The sequence below is a fragment of the Ylistrum balloti genome, unplaced genomic scaffold (assembly GCF_031769215.1).
Source record: "Ylistrum balloti isolate Yb309-2 unplaced genomic scaffold, AGI_CSIRO_Ybal_v1 Utg369590, whole genome shotgun sequence".
Lineage (NCBI taxonomy): Eukaryota > Metazoa > Mollusca > Bivalvia > Pectinida > Pectinidae > Ylistrum > Ylistrum balloti.
In genome coordinates, this window is record NW_026781876.1 from 991,503 (window position 1) to 1,012,952 (window position 21,450).

A 21,450-nucleotide genomic window follows, 5' to 3' on the forward strand; every position below is an offset into this window, starting at 1 on the left:
GTTTTTCCAGTGTCTTCTGGAGTTTCCTCGATTTCAGTCACATCCTCTGTTGGTTGTGTTTCTTCAGCAAGTGGAATTTCTGAGACAACCTGTTTGTCAACTTGAGTAACTTCCAATTCCACTGCAACTTCCTCAGTTTTTCCAGTGTCTTCTGGAGTTTCCTCGATTTCAGTCACATCCTCTGTTGGTTGTGTTTCCTCAGTAAGTGGAATTTCTGAGACTGTTTGTTTGTCAACATCAATAGCTGTAATAGATTCTGAAATATCAGACTCAACAGTGCTCTTGACTTCAGACAAAACATTTAAATCAAGCTGTGTTTTGTCTTCTTGTTGAGATACTGTCATTTCTTCAGATAATATCTCAGTTTCTTTTGAACTGATACCTGAAAGAGTTATCTGCCCCTGAATATCGAGAGTAGTCTCCCGTGCCACAGATATCTGTAGCTGAGAAACGTCCTGGTCACTGGCTGCTGAGAAACGATACATAGATAAAACAATGTAGTTGGGGGTCTGAGGTTATATAGGGATAAAAAGGAGGGTCAAAAGTCAGAGGCAAACATATGATATCAACATAATACATTGGAGAAAATGGCAAAAATCATGGTAACATTTAAGTTCAAAATTTGACTACATATAATGAGGAGGAATTCAGGCTACAAATGGGCATGTAATTGTGTATATACAAATGTTTGGAACTGAAAAAATGTTTTGTCAGAAAGGGAATAAAGAAACTGGCTGCATCATCACTGTGATACGGATTGTGTAAGGTATTGGATACACCAGTGAGAGGACTATTTACAGTCGACAGGAAAAGGCTAAGGCTTTGGCAACACTAGTACTTGTCCTTGTCATAAACCAGTAAAAGCCATATTTCAAATTTTACAGAACTTGTTTTCTTTCCTAGGCATTTTAGCCAAAATACAAAAAGAAAGCATCACAATATTTGCAATTGCATTACTGGGACAGAATTACAATAATCAGTATGGTCACGGCAAATTTTGATTCATCAAATAAAGCCGACTAACAAGTCATAAATAGTACAATTGTTGCCAGTACATAAGGAAATGTGCGGAAGAACCCTTCACCACGAAAAACTTCAACACACAATAACCTACCTTCAATCTTCGTCACCTGCTCGATGGTCACCTCCGCCACGGATTCTTCTAGCTTTTCTTCTGGTGCTGAGATGAAAAATCGGGAGTATTTAGTAAATTCTTACACGTTGAAATTTACATAACATGACAGGTAATTGTTTTTACAATTACTTTGTACTAATTTTAAAAGTACTGCCAATTTCAAATGTTCTATTGATGGAAGTTTCACATTTGAAACAAAACTTTTGATAAAAAATGTCAAAATACAATGTTATCACCAATACATAATTGTTGTGCTGTTTTTTGTGGACATTAATTATTTAATGAGATTTTTTACGTTAACAATGTCATAAACAGATTGAAATTCTTCATACAATAATGAAAGTTGATTTCAACTATATAAAACCTTTAAAAATGTAACAATAATTTGAATAAAACACAGGATAATATTACTTATTGCAATGATAAAATATTAAACTTCTGGCTGCAAAATACATTATCGATTTACAGAACTTCAAACAATTTTAATTATTTTTATTACTTTAAAGGTAAAGTATGCGATGGTTATGAAAATCAAATGCCGAATGCATTGTTTTGAAATTACCCAACTCTTATAAAAAACAATAAGTTAATGTATTAATATTAATCATTTGTATAGCGTGCCATTCCAGAAAGATCGTTTTTACTTCCTTGTATCTATTTTTTCACGAAAATGCATGTCAATTAATAATAAAAAAATCATCATGGAACTGTTGGTTCTTGTGTACTTCTAAATTACCTACAAATAATGCAAAATGAAGATAAATCAAGAAAGTTTAAAAGTAAATAAGGCAAGACACATTCTACTATTCTTTCTTAAAATGCATTTTAGGTTAATACATTAAAAGATGAAGACATCAACATGTTTTTTCTAAAACAATTACTCTTTTTGCCTTCCCAACTGGAAGAATAATAACATCTTGCAAAAAAAAATTGAGCTAGTCACATTCAGCTAACAGAAGCATTAGCACCGGACATCATTGAGAATCAATTAAAGTGAAGAGTAGTTTATGTATGGAAGTGTTCAATAACAATATTCAATATTACAATAATCACAGTCTACATTTGTGACAGAAGTATAGTCAAACCTGACATTTCTTTTATCATTCTCTTTCTGAATATCAAAATAATATTGCAAGTTGCATTTTTGACCAATTAAACCTTTTAAAAACACATTTGTAATACAAATTTTCCGATTCTAAAAGATCTTGATTAAACTTCATATCAAATATCAAGTTTTGAGTGTACTAGACTTTGAAACAGGTTTGACTGTCATGCATGAGCTGATCGAATCTAACACGTGAAAGAGTACCCTGTTTTAAGGGTGATTACAATGACAAGGGACACAACTCAAGACGGAGCAGAGAGAGACCAGATCTAAACTCGGGGAAAAGATACCGTAATAGCCTAGAGTATGATCAATAATCTATGATCAAAGGCATTTTTGGCCCTCATGATTAAAAATACTGAATCTTAAAATCATGTTTACATGGCAAGTTAATTATTTGAAAAAAGACTGTCAAACACATACATGTACTGTATACCGGGATATTTTTGCGATCGTTTTAACTTTTTGCCTTTTCATGTATAAATGGGCAGGGCGAATTCAAGATGGAGGAATTTGTAACATTTATATAACCCTTTTAAACAATCCTAAGAGGGCCAAGTGAACATGAGGTGAATTCTTGTATAATAATACAAGGGCAGAAATAACCTTAACGAAAATCTACAAATATTTTTATACCTTCATCTTGGAAATAAAACAGTGTTTCTTTAAAACATCATTCATGAATATTTTCAGCATTGTATATATTGTTTGTTTTACAGAGTTATGCCCCTTGTCAGACGGCTGTAAACAGAAGAGACTACAAACCATTTTATACAATACAATTGTATCAGTGTGTTGCTGCCAGGATGGCACTATGTGTATCCCATGCTTAAAAAGACTATTCTGACAACAAAATCTGAAAACAGTGTACTACTTAATTTTTGGTTAGAATATTAGAAATTAATTGCTTGTGGTATAATTTATATTTTCAATGACATAATTTCCAAAGGAATCACAACATTCTTCACTGCATGGATTCACAAGTTCTTAGTATCGGAATGTCTATTAGTCTATCAGAGCACAAGAGCCATTCCTTGTAATGCATCGCAAAATAAGGCGCATAGCTAGATTTGAGATCACGATCAAGCAATCTGCTGGCACATCCAGGCATGCCTCACCATGTACTGGGGCAGTCTTGGTTACTTCCTGGTCAGAACTGGTCAGCAGTAAGTCCTGTGGCCCAATATCTATCTCACTTAATTGTGAAGAGGTTGGTATTATTTCAATATCAGAAACAGATTCACTTACAGGTAGAGCTACAGAAATTGACATTACTTCAGGTTTGTCCTCAGTAGTTGCCTCAATATCTTCAATCAAACTTGTTACCTCAACAGTTGTTTCAGTCACTTCAGAAGTTTCAGGTTTCAAACTGATGTCAAAAGTGATTTCCTCGGGAGTCGGTTTCTTTTCAACCTCAACAGTTTCCTCAAAGGTTTCAGCTGGTTTCTCCTCAACTGATATTTCAACTTCAGAAACCTCTTCTGGTTTCTTCTCAATTTCTGTTGATTCTTTGAATGTTTCCTCTGGAACTTCCTCAATCACTTTTTCTGTTTCCTCTGGTTTCTCAGTAACAGTTTCTTTCTCGGTGATAACAGTTTCCTCCTCAGGTGCGACAGTTTCAACTTCCTCAGTTTCCTCAATCAAACTTGTTACCTCAACAGTTGTTTCAGTCACTTCAGAAGTTTCAGGTTTCAAACTGATGTCCAATGTGATTTCCTCGGGAGTCGGTTTCTTTTCAACCTCAACAGTTTCCTCAAAGGTTTCAGCTGGTTTCTCCTCAACTGATATTTCAACTTCAGAAACCTCTTCTGGTTTCTTCTCAATTTCTGTTGATTCTTTGAATGTTTCCTCTGGAACTTCCTCAATCACTTTTTCTGTTACCTCTGGTTTCTCAGTAACAGTTTCTTTTTCAGTGACAATAGTTTCCTCCTCAGGTGCAACAGTTTCAAGTTCCTCAGTTTCCTCAATCAAACTTGTAACCTCAACAGTTGTTTCAGTCACTTCAGAAGTTTCAGGTTTCAAACTGATGTCAAAAGTGATTTCCTCGGGAGTCGGTTTCTTTTCAACCTCAACAGTTTCCTCAAAGGTTTCAGCTGGTTTCTCCTCAACTGATATTTCAACTTCAGAAACCTCTTCTGGTTTCTTCTCAATTTCTGTTGATTCTTTGAATGTTTCCTCTGGAACTTCCTCAATCACTTTTTCTGTTTCCTCTGGTTTCTCAGTAACAGTTTCTTTTTCAGTGACAACAGTTTCCTCCTCAGGTGCGACAGTTTCAACTTCCTCAGTTTCCTCAATCAAACTTGTAACCTCAACAGTTGTTTCAGTCACTTCAGAAGTTTCAGGTTTCAAACTGATGTCAAATGTGATTTCCTCGGGAGTCGGTTTCTTTTCAACCTCAACAGTTTCCTCAAAGGTTTCAGCTGGTTTCTCCTCAACTGATATTTCAACTTCAGAAACCTCTTCTGGTTTCTTCTCAATTTCTGTTGATTCTTTGAATGTTTCCTCTGGAACTTCCTCAATCACTTTTTCTGTTACCTCTGGTTTCTCTGTAACAGTTTCTTTTTCAGTGACAATAGTTTCCTCCTCAGGTGCGACAGTTTCAACTTCCTCAGTTTCCTCAATCAAACTTGTAACCTCAACAGTTGTTTCAGTCACTTCAGAAGTTTCAGGTTTCAAACTGATGTCAAAAGTGATTTCCTCGGGAGTCGGTTTCTTTTCAACCTCAACAGTTTCCTCAAAGGTTTCAGCTGGTTTCTCCTCAACTGATATTTCAACTTCAGAAACCTCTTCTGGTTTCTTCTCAATTTCTGTTGATTCTTTGAATGTTTCCTCTGGAACTTCCTCAATCACTTTTTCTGTTTCCTCTGGTTTCTCAGTAACAGTTTCTTTTTCAGTGACAATAGTTTCCTCCTCAGGTGCAACAGTTTCAACTTCCTCAGTTTCCTCAATCAAACTTGTAACCTCAACAGTTGTTTCAGTCACTTCAGAAGTTTCAGGTTTCAAACTGATGTCAATGTGATTTCCTCGGGAGTCGGTTTCTTTTCAACCTCAACAGTTTCCTCAAAGGTTTCAGCTGGTTTCTCCTCAACTGATATTTCACTTCAGAAACCTCTTCTGGTTTCTTCTCAATTTCTTTGATTCTAATGTTTCCTCTGGAATTTCCTCAATCACTTTTTCTGTTCAACCTCTGGTTTCTCAGTAACAATCAGTTTCTCTTTCAGACAATAGTTTTTCAGACTGGTTTCTCAATCAAACTTGACCTCAACAGTTGTTTCAGTCACTTCAGAAGTTTCAGGTTTCAAACTGATGTCAAATGTGATTTCCTCTGGTTTCTTTTCAACCTTCTCAACTGATATTTCAACTTCAGAAACCTCTTCTGGTTTCTTCTCAATTTCTGTTGATTCTTTGAATGTTTCCTCTGGAACTTCCTCAATCACTTTTTCTGTTTCCTCTGGTTTCTCAGTAACAGTTTCTCTTTCAGTGACAATACTTTCCTCCTCAGGTGCGACAGTTTCAACTTCCTCAGTTTCCTCAATTACCTCAACAGTTGTTTCAGTCACTTCAGAAGTTTCAGGTTTCAAACTGATCTCTCAATCTCAACAGTTTTCAAAGGTTTCAGCTGGTTTCTCCTCAACTGATATTTCAACTTCAGAAACCTCTTCTGGTTTTTCTCAATTTCAGTAACAGTTTCTCTTTCAGTGACAATACTTTCCTCCTTAGGTGCGACAGTTTCAACTTCCTCAGTTTCCTCAATCAAACTTGTTACCTCAACAGTTGTTTCAGTCACTTCAGAAGTTTCAGGTTTCAAACTGATGTCCAATGTGATTTCCTCGGGAGTCGGTTTCTTTTCAACCTCAACAGTTTCCTCAAAGGTTTCAGCTGGTTTCTCCTCAACTGATATTTCAACTTCAGAAACCTCTTCTGGTTTCTTCTCAATTTCTGTTGATTCTTTGAATGTTTCCTCTGGAACTTCCTCAATCACTTTTTCTGTTACCTCTGGTTTCTCTGTAACAGTTTCTTTTTCAGTGACAATAGTTTCCTCCTCAGGTGCGACAGTTTCAAGTTCCTCAGTTTCCTCAATCAAACTTGTAACCTCAACAGTTGTTTCAGTCACTTCAGAAGTTTCAGGTTTCAAACTGATGTCAAAAGTGATTTCCTCGGGAGTCGGTTTCTTTTCAACCTCAACAGTTTCCTCAAAGGTTTCAGCTGGTTTCTCCTCAACTGATATTTCAACTTCAGAAACCTCTTCTGGTTTCTTCTCAATTTCTGTTGATTCTTTGAATGTTTCCTCTGGAACTTCCTCAATCACTTTTTCTGTTTCCTCTGGTTTCTCAGTAACAGTTTCTCTTTCAGTGACAATACTTTCCTCCTTAGGTGCGACAGTTTCAACTTCCTCAGTTTCCTCAATCAAACTTGTTACCTCAACAGTTGTTTCAGTCACTTCAGAAGTTTCAGGTTTCAAACTGATGTCCAATGTGATTTCCTCGGGAGTCGGTTTCTTTTCAACCTCAACAGTTTCCTCAAAGGTTTCAGCTGGTTTCTCCTCAACTGATATTTCAACTTCAGAAACCTCTTCTGGTTTCTTCTCAATTTCTGTTGATTCTTTGAATGTTTCCTCTGGAACTTCCTCAATCACTTTTTCTTTTACGTCTGGTTTCTCAGTAACAGTTTCTCTTTCAGTGACAATAGTTTCCTCCTCAGGTGCGACAGTTTCAACTTCCTCAGTTTCCTCAATCAAACTTGTAACCTCAACAGTTGTTTCAGTCACTTCAGAAGTTTCAGGTTTCAAACTGATGTCAAAAGTGATTTCCTCGGGAGTCGGTTTCTTTTCAACCTCAACAGTTTCCTCAAAGGTTTCAGCTGGTTTCTCCTCAACTGATATTTCAACTTCAGAAACCTCTTCTGGTTTCTTCTCAATTTCTGTTGATTCTTTGAATGTTTCCTCTGGAACTTCCTCAATCACTTTTTCTGTTTCCTCTGGTTTCTCATTAACAGTTTCTCTTTCAGTGACAATAGTTTCCTCCTCAGGTGCGACAGTTTCAACTTCCTCAGTTTCCTCAATCAAACTTGTAACCTCAACAGTTGTTTCAGTCACTTCAGAAGTTTCAGGTTTCAAACTGATGTCCAATGTGATTTCCTCGGGAGTCGGTTTCTTTTCAACCTCAACAGTTTCCTCAAAGGTTTCAGCTGGTTTCTCCTCAACTGATATTTCAACTTCAGAAACCTCTTCTGGTTTCTTCTCAATTTCTGTTGATTCTTTGAATGTTTCCTCTGGAACTTCCTCAATCACTTTTTCTGTTTCCTCTGGTTTCTCAGTAACAATAACAGTTTCTCTTTCAGTGACAATAGTTTCCTCCTCAGGTGCGACAGTTTCAACTTCCTCAGTTTCCTCAATCAAACTTGTTACCTCAACAGTTGTTTCAGTCACTTCAGAAGTTTCAGGTTTCAAACTGATGTCAAAAGTGATTTCCTCGGGAGTCGGTTTCTTTTCAACCTCAACAGTTTCCTCAAAGGTTTCAGCTGGTTTCTCCTCAACTGATATTTCAACTTCAGAAACCTCTTCTGGTTTCTTCTCAATTTCTGTTGATTCTTTGAATGTTTCCTCTGGAACTTCCTCAATCACTTTTTCTGTTACCTCTGGTTTTCAGTAACAGTAACAGTTTCTCTTTCAGTGACAATAGTTTCCTCCTCAGGTGCGACAGTTTCAACTTCCTCAGTTTCCTCAATCAAACTTGTAACCTCAACAGTTGTTTCAGTCACTTCAGAAGTTTCAGGTTTCAAACTGATGTCCAATGTGATTTCCTCGGGAGTCGGTTTCTTTTCAACCTCAACAGTTTCCTCAAAGGTTTCAGCTGGTTTCTCCTCAACTGATATTTCAACTTCAGAAACCTCTTCTGGTTTCTTCTCAATTTCTGTTGATTCTTTGAATGTTTCCTCTGGAACTTCCTCAATCACTTTTTCTGTTACCTCTGGTTTCTCAGTAACTGTAACAGTTTCTCTTTCAGTGACAATAATTTCCTCCTCAGGTGCTACAGTTTCCACTTCTTCAGTTTCCTCAATCAAACTTGTTACCTCAACAGTTGTTTCAGTCACTTCAGAAGTTTCAGGTTTCAAACTGATGTCAAAAGTGATTTCCTCGGGTGTTGGTTTCTTTTCAACCTCAACAGTTTCCTCAAAGGTTTCAGCTGGTTTCTCTTCAACTGATATTTCAACTTCAGAAACCTCTTCTGGTTTCTTCTCAATTTCTGTTGATTCTTTGAATGTTTCCTCTGGAACTTCCTCAATCACTTTTTCTGTTTCCTCTGGTTTCTCACTAACAGTTTCTCTTTCAGTAACAATGGTTTCCTCCTCAGGTGCTACAGTTTCAACTTCCTCAGTTTCCTCAATCAAACTTGTAACCTCAACAGTTGTTTCAGTCACTTCAGAAGTTTCAGGTTTCAAACTGATGTCAAAAGTGATTTCCTCGGGAGTCGGTTTCTTTTCAACCTCAACAGTTTCCTTAAAGGTTTCAGCTGGTTTCTCCTCAACTGATATTTCAACTTCAGAAACCTCTTCTGGTTTCTCACTAACAGTAACAGTTTCTCTTTCAGTGACAACAATTTCCTCCTCAGGTGCGACAGTTTCAACTTCCTCAGTTTCCTCAATCAAACTTGTAACCTCAACAGTTGTTTCAGTCACTTCAGAAGTTTCAGGTTTCAAACTGATGTCCAATGTGATTTCCTCGGGAGTCGGTTTCTTTTCAACCTCAACAGTTTCCTCAAAGGTTTCAGCTGGTTTCTCCTCAACTGATATTTCAACTTCAGAAACCTCTTCTGGTTTCTTCTCAATTTCTGTTGATTCTTTGAATGTTTCCTCTGGAACTTCCTCAATCACTTTTTCTGTTTCCTCTGGTTTCTCTGTAACAATAACAGTTTCTCTTTCAGTGACAATAGTTTCCTCCTCAGGTGCGACAGTTTCAACTTCCTCAGTTTCCTCAATCAAACTTGTTACCTCAACAGTTGTTTCAGTCACTTCAGAAGTTTCAGGTTTCAAACTGATGTCAAAAGTGATTTCCTCGGGAGTCGGTTTCTTTTCAACCTCAACAGTTTCCTCAAAGGTTTCAGCTGGTTTCTCCTCAACTGATATTTCAACTTCAGAAACCTCTTCTGGTTTCTTCTCAATTTCTGTTGATTCTTTGAATGTTTCCTCTGGAAGTTCGTCAATCACTTCTTCTGTTACCTCTGGTTTTTCAGTAACAGTAATAGTTTCTCTTTCAGTGACAATAGTTTCCTCCTCAGGTGCGACAGTTTCAACTTCCTCAGTTTCCTCAATCAAACTTGTAACCTCAACAGTTGTTTCAGTCACTTCAGAAGTTTCAGGTTTCAAACTGATGTCAAAAGTGATTTCCTCGGGAGTCGGTTTCTTTTCAACCTCAACAGTTTCCTTAAAGGTTTCAGCTGGTTTCTCCTCAACTGATATTTCAACTTCAGAAACCTCTTCTGGTTTCTTCTCAATTTCTGTTGATTCTTTGAATGTTTCCTCTGGAACTTCCTCAATCACTTTTTCTGTTTCCTCTGGTTTCTCAGTAACTGTAACAGTTTCTCTTTCAGTGACAATAATTTCCTCCTCAAGTGCGACAGTTTCAACTTCCTCAGTTTCCTCAATCAAACTTGTTTCCTCAACAGTTGTTTCAGTCACTTCAGAAGTTTCAGGTTTCAAACTGATGTCCAATGTGATTTCCTCGGGCAATGGTTTCTTTTCAACCTCAACAGTTTCCTCAAAGGTTTCAGCTGGTTTCTCCTCAACTGATATTTCAACTTCAGAAACCTCTTCTGGTTTCTTTTCAATTTCTGTTGATTCTTTGAATGTTTCCTCTGGAACTTCCTCAATCACTTTTTCTGTTACCTCTGGTTTCTCAGTAACAGTTTCTCTTTCAGTGACAATAATTTCCTCCTCAGGTGCGACAGTTTCAACTTCCTCAGTTTCCTCAATCAAACTTGTAACCTCAACAGTTGTTTCAGTCACTTCAGAAGTTTCAGGTTTCAAACTGATGTCCAATGTGATTTCCTCTGGTGTCGGTTTCTTTTCAACCTCAACAGTTTCCTCAAAGGTTTCAGCTGGTTTCTCCTCAACTGATATTTCAACTTCAGAAACCTCTTCTGGTTTCTTCTCAATTTCTGTTGATTCTTTGAATGTTTCCTCTGGAACTTCCTCAATCACTTTTTCTGTTACCTCTGGTTTCTCAGTAACAGTTTCTCTTTCAGTGACAATAGTTTCCTCCTCAGGTGCGACAGTTTCAACTTCCTCAGTTTCCTCAATCAAACTTGTAACCTCAACAGTTGTTTCAGTCACTTCAGAAGTTTCAGGTTTCAAACTGATGTCAAAAGTGATTTCCTCGGGAGTCGGTTTCTTTTCAACCTCAACAGTTTCCTCAAAGGTTTCAGCTGGTTTCTCCTCAACTGATATTTCAACTTCAGAAACCTCTTCTGGTTTCTTCTCAATTTCTGTTGATTCTTTGAATGTTTCCTCTGGAAGTTCGTCAATCACTTCTTCTGTTACCTCTGGTTTCTCACTAACAGTAACAGTTTCTCTTTCAGTGACAATAGTTTCCTCCTCAGGTGCGACAGTTTCAACTTCCTCAGTTTCCTCAATCAAACTTGTTACCTCAACAGTTGTTTCAGTAACTTCAGAAGTTTCAGGTTTCAAACTGATGTCCAATGTGATTTCCTCGGGCAACGGTTTCTTTTCAACCTCAACAGTTTCCTCAAAGGTTTCAGCTGGTTTCTCCTCAACTGATATTTCAACTTCAGAAACCTCTTCTGGTTTCTTCTCAATTTCTGTTGATTCTTTGAATGTTTCCTCTGGAACTTCCTCAATCACTTTTTCTGTTACCTCTGGTTTCTAACAGTAACAGTTTCTCTTTCAGTGACAACAATTTCCTCCTCAGGTGCGACAGTTTCAACTTCCTCAGTTTCCTCAATCAAACTTGTTACCTCAACAGTTGTTTCAGTCACTTCAGAAGTTTCAGGTTTCAAACTGATGTCAAAAGTGATTTCCTCGGGCAACGGTTTCTTTTCAACCTCAACAGTTTCCTCAAAGGTTTCAGCTGGTTTCTCCTCAACTGATATTTCAACTTCAGAAACCTCTTCTGGTTTCTTCTCAATTTCTGTTGATTCTTTGAATGTTTCCTCTGGAACTTCCTCAATCACTTTTTCTGTTTCCTCTGGTTTCTCAGTAACTGTAACAGTTTCTCTTTCAGTGACAATAATTTCCTCCTCAGGTGCGACAGTTTCAACTTCCTCAGTTTCCTCAATCAAACTTGTAACCTCAACAGTTGTTTCAGTCACTTCAGAAGTTTCAGGTTTCAAACTGATGTCCAATGTGATTTCCTTGGGAGTTGGTTTCTTTTCAACCTCAACACTTTCCTCAAAGGTTTCAGCTGGTTTCTCCTCAACTGATATTTCAACTTCAGAAACCTCTTCTGGTTTCTTCTCAATTTCTGTTGATTCTTTGAATGTTTCCTCTGGAACTTCCTCAATCACTTTTTCTGTTACCTCTGGTTTCTCAGTAACAGTTTCTCTTTCAGTGACAACGGTTTCCTCCTCAGGTGCTAGAGTTTCAACTTCCTCTGTAATAGTATCAACAACTTCTTCTATCTTTGTTATTTCAGTATCAACATCAACCTCTTCAGGTTTTGCTTGTTTGTCAATTTCCTCAACAAATTTAGGTTGCTCATCAGCTGTCTCGGAAACAGACACATCTTCAGGTGTAATGGTTTCTACCGTCACAGTCTCTTTGTCGGTGATTTCCTCTGTTTTCTCATCTGTTGTGATCTCTTCAGTTTGTGATATTTGAAGGGCAACGTCGATATCGATGCCAATCTTTTCTGTTTTGGGTAGCTTTTCTAAATCGTTGATATATTTTGGTTGTTCATCTGTTGTCTCGGATATTGAGATAGTTTCTCTTTCTGTAACCTTAACCTCTTCCTCAGGAGCCAAAATTTCAACCTCCTGTGTCACAGTATCAGTGATTTCCTCTATTTCTGTCACAGATCTAGTTACTTCCGTTCTGGATTGTTGAGGACATATTTCAATATCAATGTCAACTTGTTCTGGTTTTGGCTGTTTCACGATTTCTCCGACAAACTTTGGTTGGTCTTCAGTTGTCTCGGAAACAGAAACTGTTTCCGTCTCATTTACAATGACGTCTGTCGGTTCAATGGTTTCTACCTCAACTGTTGTAGTATCCGTGACTTCCTCTACCTCTGTGACTGTCTTTGTCATCTCTGTCCTGGATTTTGGCTGCGTTACATCAATATCAATCACAACCTCCTCTGGTTTAGGCTGTTTCTGAATTTCCTCAATGACTTGGGGTAGCTCTTCAGCTGTCTCTGTTACTGACACTGTTTGCTTTTCTTTGACAGTAATATCCTCTGGCTCCAACGACTCCACCTCAACTGTCTCGGTGTCAGTTACTTCTTCAATCTCTGTTACAGTTTTTGTGATTTCAGTTTTTCTTTGCTGAGGAGTGATATCAATATCGATGACAAGTTCTTCTGGTTTAATCTTCTTCTCAACCTCCTCATCATATCTCGGTTGTTCCTCTGCAGTTTCAGACTCTGTTATAGATTCCATCTCTGTGACAACAATGTCTTCATCAGGCTCAATTGTTTCGATCTCAACTGTCTCAGTATCGGTAATTTCATCTACCTCTGTTACTGTTTTTGTGATTTCTGTCTTGGTTTTTTCTTGAGTAACGTCAACTTCAACAACCAGTTCTTCTGGTTTCGGCTGCTTTTCTATCTCTTGAGTGAATCCAGGTTTGTCTTCAGCGAATTCTGTCACAGCTAGACTTTCACGTTCGGTAACAATGATGTCATCCTCTGGGGCAATGGTTTCAACTTCCATCACTTCAGAATCTGTGACCTCGGTTGTCTCGGTAACAGTTTTCGTGACCCGAGTTCTAGTTTGAGGTTTGATGTCAATATCAACAACAACTTCTTCTGTATCAGGACGTTTTTCAATTTCAACACTTTCCTTGAATGTTGGAAGATCTTCTTCTGGTTTCTTATCAATTTGAAGAACTTCTTTAAACTTGACATCATCTGTCTCATCCTCCTCCTCCTCTGGTTCTCGCACCATATCCACTATTTTCCTATCGATTTCCTGATCTGTAGTGTCTTTCTCTGAAACATTTTTGTCCACTGATTTCACAGACTCAAGAATGTCATGTACAACTCCAGCCACAAAATCTTCAAGATCTGGGCTGATGTCTTTCTGTAGCTCTCCTTTTTCTTTCGGTTTTTCTGATTCTAGTTTTTCAGAAATTGTCTCTTCAGAGACTGAAGGTTGTGTTTCCTCAGTAAATTTTTGAGGAATAGTAATTTCTGATTGGGCCACAGGACGTGTTTCATCCTCCGATAAATCCCCGCTCTCTGGTTGGTCATCGGTGACTGATGTCGACAAAATATCTAATTACATATTACGCTTTAGGATAGATTGTACCTATAACACATATACACAAACACACTCTCTCACACACCATGTTTAAACAAAAAAAAAATCTTTTCCATCCACATCCTCATGTGAAAGACAGATGTTTGTATAAAAGTGGTATGTTGTGTGTCTTTTAGTCACAATATATACAGCCTCATGCAAATATTGAGAACAGCCATACACAATAATGGCACAACATAATTATGAATATGTTATGTCCAAGCCTTGTTTCAGAAATATTTCTTAGCTACCACCAGATTTCAATAAACAAATTTTACCATAACTTCATAAAAGCACTTTTTTTTGTATGGATTATCTGACCAAAAATGTTCACAATAATTTTTTTTTTTATGAAACCAAAACCTGTCAATACAAGTCATCGTTGTAGTATCTATTATTTAACAGTCTACACTATGCACTGCAAAAGTGCAAGTTGTCTACATTTTATCTGAAGTACAAAACAAAATTCCCAAAGCATGACATGGAAACACAGAATACAGTTACTGCATCAAAGATAATATGTTTAAATGTTTAATGCAGATTTATAATATCAAAAGAAATCACACAGAGCATAGCTTATTCCAGGGAGCGTTAAAATTGTACTCCTCGGTTAGTGTCCATAACTGCTTTCAACAAAAATGGTTACTGTGTAACGAGGCTTTTCTATGTCTTAAATACAGAAATAATTTTATCTCTAAATTTACTTCTGGATGTAAGCTATCTTACAGGTTTTCATTTCCATTGTTCTAAGAGTTCTACGACCAATTATGTATTAAATATCAACATTTGTTAACCATGATATGACAGTTAGTACTGATGATACTGTATGACTTAAAAATATTCATTAAACAAGATTCTGTTTCCAGATAAGCCATAAGACTTCATTGACAATTTAGACAGCATCTATACAACTATGTAGTTAAAATCAAATAATTCAGCAACAGATAACATGCCTTTTACATAAGCTGCACTAGAGCACATATCAGAATAAAGGTAATTCAAAATTCAAAACTCATAAGGCAAAGAAATCTTTAAAAAAAAAAAAAAAAAAAAAAGTTTAAGCTGATTTACATAATGGGATGGGATTTGGTGCTATATTACTACATATGATTTTTTCTTAATTCCTGTTTGGCCAGTAGATTTAAATCATGGTTAATCTGTATTCTGATAAACACTGAACAAGTTTGGAGACCATTATCAGCTACATATGTACAGACCTGATAATACTGACGTATGTGACCTCCATCTATATATTATCTTAAAAATTTGTAAGTTTTCAACATTAACAAACCCACATTTCAGGAAAAAAATCTCCAAACAAAATTAAATTAAGAAACTCAGAGAATCAATTACACACAAAACACATCTTAAGAAAAAAAAATGATTTTCTAAAAAATTTTAAAACAGAATAAACATTCAAGCCAATGATAAAAGTTCTACAAAATGTATATAAACATGTACAATAACACAATATTCAGTACAACATGGCAGGTTCTCTATGTTATTAAAATAAAATAAGCAATTCGTAAAAACTGTAACAAATACACTTATTTCGTCACTCATGCTTGTAGATCCTAGCAAACAGTACAATAATGAGAAAACTGCAGCACATATAGATTTCAACTATACTTACTGACAAAGGAATGACAAAACTTCTTTACATTTCAGTCATAACAAAACATCATATATATTTCCAGTAGGTTGCCTGTGTACAACACAAGGCTAACAAGAACAAAGTGCAGCATGCTGGGTTAGGAGTGTGACATGCTGGCAGTGGGTGTGTGGTGTGATAGATTTTTTATCATATGTACTTCACAAAGGATGCTGAATACACACATTCAGAGAGAATGGTTTACACACCAAGAGAGGGGACTAAGATCACAGGATCACACTCACAAATATATTTGGACTTACACATAAAATCTAATATACTTGGACACAGACTGTTATGAGTGCCACTTCACATATAAAAGTCCCTAAAAACATTTTAACATTTTCTGAAGTGGTACTTAACACAGGGAAAGAAAAGAGACAGACTTGACACTGACTCCATCTTTCCAATAATTTGTTCATAAATGATATAGATAATTATTTCTCAAGCTCACATACAGATTCTCACAGACATAATTTCCAAGTTATATCATTACAAGACATTTTTTTTACATTAGAGGTTCAGAGACAAAATTGGTTATTGGTTGAGAAATTCAGATACACACTCTCATAGGAATAGCTTTGAAAGTTTATGAAGCATCATTCTTTCAATCCTTTTATCAAAAATAGATATGAAATAAATATGAAAGATGTGTTCTCTATTGAGTAGAAAGCCACTGGTAGTATGCAGGACTACTCTACTAAACCACCCATTTCACAAACAAACACAGAAAGACAAAAACAAATCTTTATAAGGGAAAGTTTAAAGACACAACAAAGAAGGCAACTAGACTACGTGTAGGAGACAAAAGACAACACCTAGTTAGATGGCTAGTGTTGAAATTCATGTAGGAATATCACTCCACTCCATATCCATGCTCCCACGTATAAAAAGTTCTATTTTTGTAACCTTGCACACCAACAGCTGTTCTCCAAATCACACAGCATCAACAAATAGATATGTATCTGACATTCAAAGTTTACCCTTATTTTACAATGTATTTTCATAATCTTTCTACCAATTTTCCAATTAAAAAGTTTTTCTTTAAAAGAATAGTTAAAAATGATACTAAAACATCTCCCAACCCATTTAACACATACACTGCCCATAATCATCCTTTACGAAAACTCTTTATGGACTAATTTCACTCAACAAAAATCAGTGCAGGATGGGTACACTTCATATCAAACAGAAGTTCAAAGGTCACCAATACAGAAGTCTGAGGAATGTAATAGTAAAAAATGACCTACCTGTAAGTTTCAGTTCAGCGATCGTTGTGGCAGTGCCAAAGTCATTCACTGCCTGGCAGCTGTATTCACCTTCATCCTCTTTGAAGGTTTCATCAATTGTAAGGGTGCAGGTGCCATCTTCTTGGTACTCGGTTATGTAGGTTTCCGAGTCCTCAATTACCTCACCGTCCAAGTGCCATGTAACCTTTGGCCTTGGACTGCCGATAACAACACAGATAAATTTGACCGATGTGCTCTCGGTAACAGTTATATTGCTCAACTCGGTCGTGAATCGCGGTGCTTCCCCTGTGGGTTTGGTAGGTGCAGCCTCTTCCTCAATGACTTCCTCCACCACATCTGGTGCTGTCTCCACGACAGGAACTTCCTCTTTGGGCAGAGGCAGTTCCTTGACGGTAACCTCCTCAGGCTTAGCCTCCTCTGGCGTGGTCTCCAATTCGATCTCCATTTTCACCTCTGTGGGGACTACCTCAGAGACTTCCTGAACTGCCGCCGTCAGAGGAACTTCCTGCTGTTCAGGAAGGGCTACTAAAGACTCTGTTGTGACTTCTTCGGGAGTGGCCTCCACCTTCTCCCGTGTCACAAACTCGAAAGAAACTTCCTCCGTCTCCGTGGGACTTGTGCCATCCACGGTGATCTCCAGGGAGGTGGCTTCCGTTGTTTCTGGAGCCATCTTCTCCTGGATAATAGTTAGACCCTCCACTGTTTCTACAGTCTCCTCGGTAACGGGAATGACCTTCTCCTCCTCGTCGACTTGAGGGGTCATTTCTAAGAAATAAAATATACATAATCATGAACATAACGGGTGAAATGATTTTAGTTTAATCAAGAGACGTAATTAAGAAAGCTCTTGAATTTTAAATACATCTATATCACTGACTTTATAATTAATGAAATATTTTATCAACAACTACAAATATTTTCTGTATTGATAAAAGATGTTTCAGCTATAATTAAGTACACATTGGTCAAGATCACATCAGGTTAACACTGAAACTAAAACAAGAATCGTTATCATGACAAAGCAAACAAGAAGTCAAAAACATTTAAAATTGTGGTCATGTGACATCCCGTCCATACTATAAAATATAACAAAATGAAAAAAGAAAAAAAAAGACATGTTTTCCACTTTGATGTTGATGGCAAATTGACAGAATGATGAATAATAGTTGATATCAGAGAAGAAAATAATATATTAATGAAAAGAGTATTGAGTTCCCTGGCAGTTCCAATGACAAAAACAGTCTTTCCTCTTCTCAAGATTTTTTTCTTCTGTCTTGCAATCAGATGAGACTTGCTTCAGTAGTGTCATCCACTGTAATACACCATGTTCCTCTTTTTCTTAAAAAACTGTTTTATCTCTCAATGATATCCTATATGACTATCTTTTCTCCAGAATTTTAGAATCATTTAATGCTGAAATGACTTCTAATGTGCCGACCTTTCTATCAATTTGTTTTATTTCATGTCTGACTCCTAGCCGTGTGTTGTCTAAACTGCACATTTTGTTTCTAGTATTAAAACTCCAGATGTCTTTATCGGAACATTCCTTGAGAATGTGTTTATATGAAAATAATGTTATGTTATGCTGTTATGGTTATGACTCAAAAACTGTATTTGGCTTATTATAGGACAATAAGTCCAGGGGATCAAACACTTTAATCCTGATCAAAAGTTGGGGTGGGCTTATCACAGGACAGTGAAATGGTATTCGTTTGTAATTCTACAGCAATACACACCAACAGGCACATTACCTGTCCTTGGTTTATTGCTAGCTAAATTCATTATTTCAAAACAGAAGTTAACTTCATTGTTATTCAGGTGTTGATAAATTTACTTTCATTCAGAGTATAATCCTGATCATATTGTTGTGTAAAGATCAAAATGAAAGTAGATCCATTACGAGCCTTGTAATTCATGTTATCTTTTGATAAACAAATATATTGCAGTAAACGATTAAACATTTATTTATTTTTTTTTTTTTTTTCACGATTAAACATTTTTTTTTTTTTTTTTTACGATTAAACTTCAATGTAAGGTATATAAACATATATCTAGTACTGTAACAAGGTAAGGAACCTTGAACCCACTGCTATGATGTTACAGGAATCGAATTTGCCGAACAGCTGAAATTATCAGATTGTATTTACATATAATTAACAGATGAACGTTACTGAGTGTTTTCCTGAAATGTAAGTATCTTGTCACGTCCAGAAAGGAATGATAAAATCCTCATCCTGTTCTCTCCAATAACTACATTCCTCATCTGTTCCAGTTTTATCTTGAACATTTTTAAAACATGTTTCAAATCTGTTTTCCTTGTGGTTTAATCTGAAGTCATGGTGTTTTAAAAGGGCTTTTTGTGAATGCAAGGCACTGGTATTCATGTGCTGCAAAACTCCTTTCTTCTTTCTTCTTGTAAACAACTTTCCTTGAAGTTTCAACCGATCAATCCAAAATCAATGCTGTCTTTCAATTTCTATATTTCAATAGCTAATTAACAGGATGTTTGTACAACTAAAACAACCATTTAGCCAAATTTTAGAAGTTATAGCAATATTTTACTATAATAAATTGTAAACATAAAAAAACACACACTACAGAAAATTTAAGAATTATCATTAAATAAGAGACAGTCAAAAATAAAAATCAGAAAAAAAACTTTCTATGAAATAAAAAAATTCCATGATCTTATATATTGAAAGACTGCATATTTCAAATTCATCAGTAAATGAGAAGTTGTCTCCCCTCTTCAGAATACTTTCATTTCTTCAGAATCCACGAACTCTTTCTTCCTCGACTGGGAGGGACATTTTTCCCATATCAATCAAAGTGATCAGTTTATCAACAGATGAGAAGAAGACTTTACCATTAGAACTGAAGTTGCACTACTTCCAACAAATTTTATTGTTTATAAAATATGAAATTTCATATTAATCCAAACATTTTGCCTCGAATCTTGGCTGATTGATGTTTTCTTTTTCACTTCATTCATTGATCATATTCTGATCTGCCAACATGTGAGAAATAATTTTGTAATTTTGAATTTGAATCATATATTTTCCAAAAAAAAAAAACAAAAAAAAAGCTAATGGCATGTATCTTATAGTCATCTTTGGATCGATCAACCAGAACAGTCTGTGTCATGAATCAAAGGTTGTCATATGTCATTTCATCATATGATCAACCAGGACAGTCCGTGTCATGTATCAAAGATTGTCATACGTCATTTCATCATATGATCAACCAGGACAGTCCCTGTCATCTCACTTTTTCTCATTAGCAATAAAGAATTTAAATTATATCTTAAAATCTTATCCATTTTTGTCTGACATACACTTTTATAAGATATAAATATTTTAAAATATTTTAGGTCAATTTTCATACATGATCTACGCTGAAAATATGTGAATTCATATTAAATAAAATTTTTTTTTTTTTTTTTTTTTTTAAAAACCCAGCTATATGGGTAAATCCTACCTGAGGCAGCAGGTCTCAGTATAAAGGTCAAATTCATACCCACTTTTGATTGGATGATGATTGTCCGAAGGCATGCAGAGAATGGCAGCTTGTTTGGAAGGGAGGCAATCCATGCTAAAAATAAACTACATTTACATGCACAAAAACAACAAATCATTCGTGAGACAAACTTGCATGGCTGTACTTAATATAACAAGATAGATCATAGGACAAACCCAAAATATTATAATTAAATACCGTTCATTCAATTTATTATTATTTTCATTTATGAAAATAACTTGGATAATTTTAAGGAAGATTCTTTTCAACAATATATCAATATAGTTTTATCTACTTTGGGTTCATCCACACAGAATTTACACCTGCCATCCATAACACGTATTTGTTATTGTATACTTAAGCCAAATAATTTCTTTACCAGAGTAAAGACTGTTTACTCTTGTATATTCATGTAAAATTTTCAAACTTATTTTTTGGTAACATTATCAATGAAATGACTTCCTCACAATTTTTTTTGTTTTTTTGTCGGTAATATCATCGAAGAATTAAGCAGTTAAAACAAATCGAAGTTATGGATGATACAGATATTTTTCACAAATTTGTTACATATATAAAAAGATTTTCCTTTCTTCCCTAAAGCCTGTAACTACGACAATCGATATTTTTATCTGTAAAAAAAATATTTTGAAGATTAAATTCCTTGAGATATTGTCGCAATAAAAATGTGGTTTTTAAATAAAAAAGGAAAAAAAAAATGAACCAAAAATTCCATGTAACTTGTTATTCAATAGTTTCACATAAAAAGATACATAGTAACTGAGAAATGTTTTTTGCTAGGAATCTGAAATTCGAAAGAGAACATTTTAATCTATAACGTGGATATGAAATGAGAAATATAATTAATACTAAATAAATGTCACACATACATGTCAGGTAGGTGACAAATCATGACTAATTTTCCTAAAAACAAATAAGAAATTTTAATATTTTGTGATAGTAGTTAATACAATGACAACACAAAGATGTTTACAAACATCTCACACAACATAAACATCACAACAATTCAGAGCTAAAACAACTAAAAATATTATATTGCCATAGCATCAAGCAGGTGAGCGTATTCTACATCTTCAAAATGTGTCCTGAAGCTATCACAAAGTTGTTAAAAGGAAAAATTTTGATTTTGTAAAATCTGCATTAAAAACACCATACACAACAACAAACTAATTTTCTCTATTCTTTTTAACAAAATAGGGAAAAATATTTGAAAATTGCACAGGGAAATTAGAAGGTTGTACAACACTTATTATAAACTAAATTACAAATTACAACTTTTCTGATTTGAAGGAAGTGCAGCT

At 35.8% G+C, this 21,450-nt stretch overlaps 1 protein-coding gene across 1 annotated transcript in view; it reads right to left on the reverse strand.

Moving 5' to 3' along the window:
* Positions 1-21,450, reverse strand: part of LOC132544614 (titin-like) — a 154,846-nt gene that overhangs the window by 120,627 nt on the left and 12,769 nt on the right. The window contains exons 5-6 of the mRNA XM_060208240.1: positions 16,616-17,380; positions 1,115-1,180 (exon numbers count right to left, since the gene is read on the reverse strand). Coding sequence (XP_060064223.1) covers positions 1,115-1,180; positions 16,616-17,380 — 831 coding nt within the window. The remainder of the gene's footprint in view (positions 1-1,114; positions 1,181-16,615; positions 17,381-21,450) is intronic.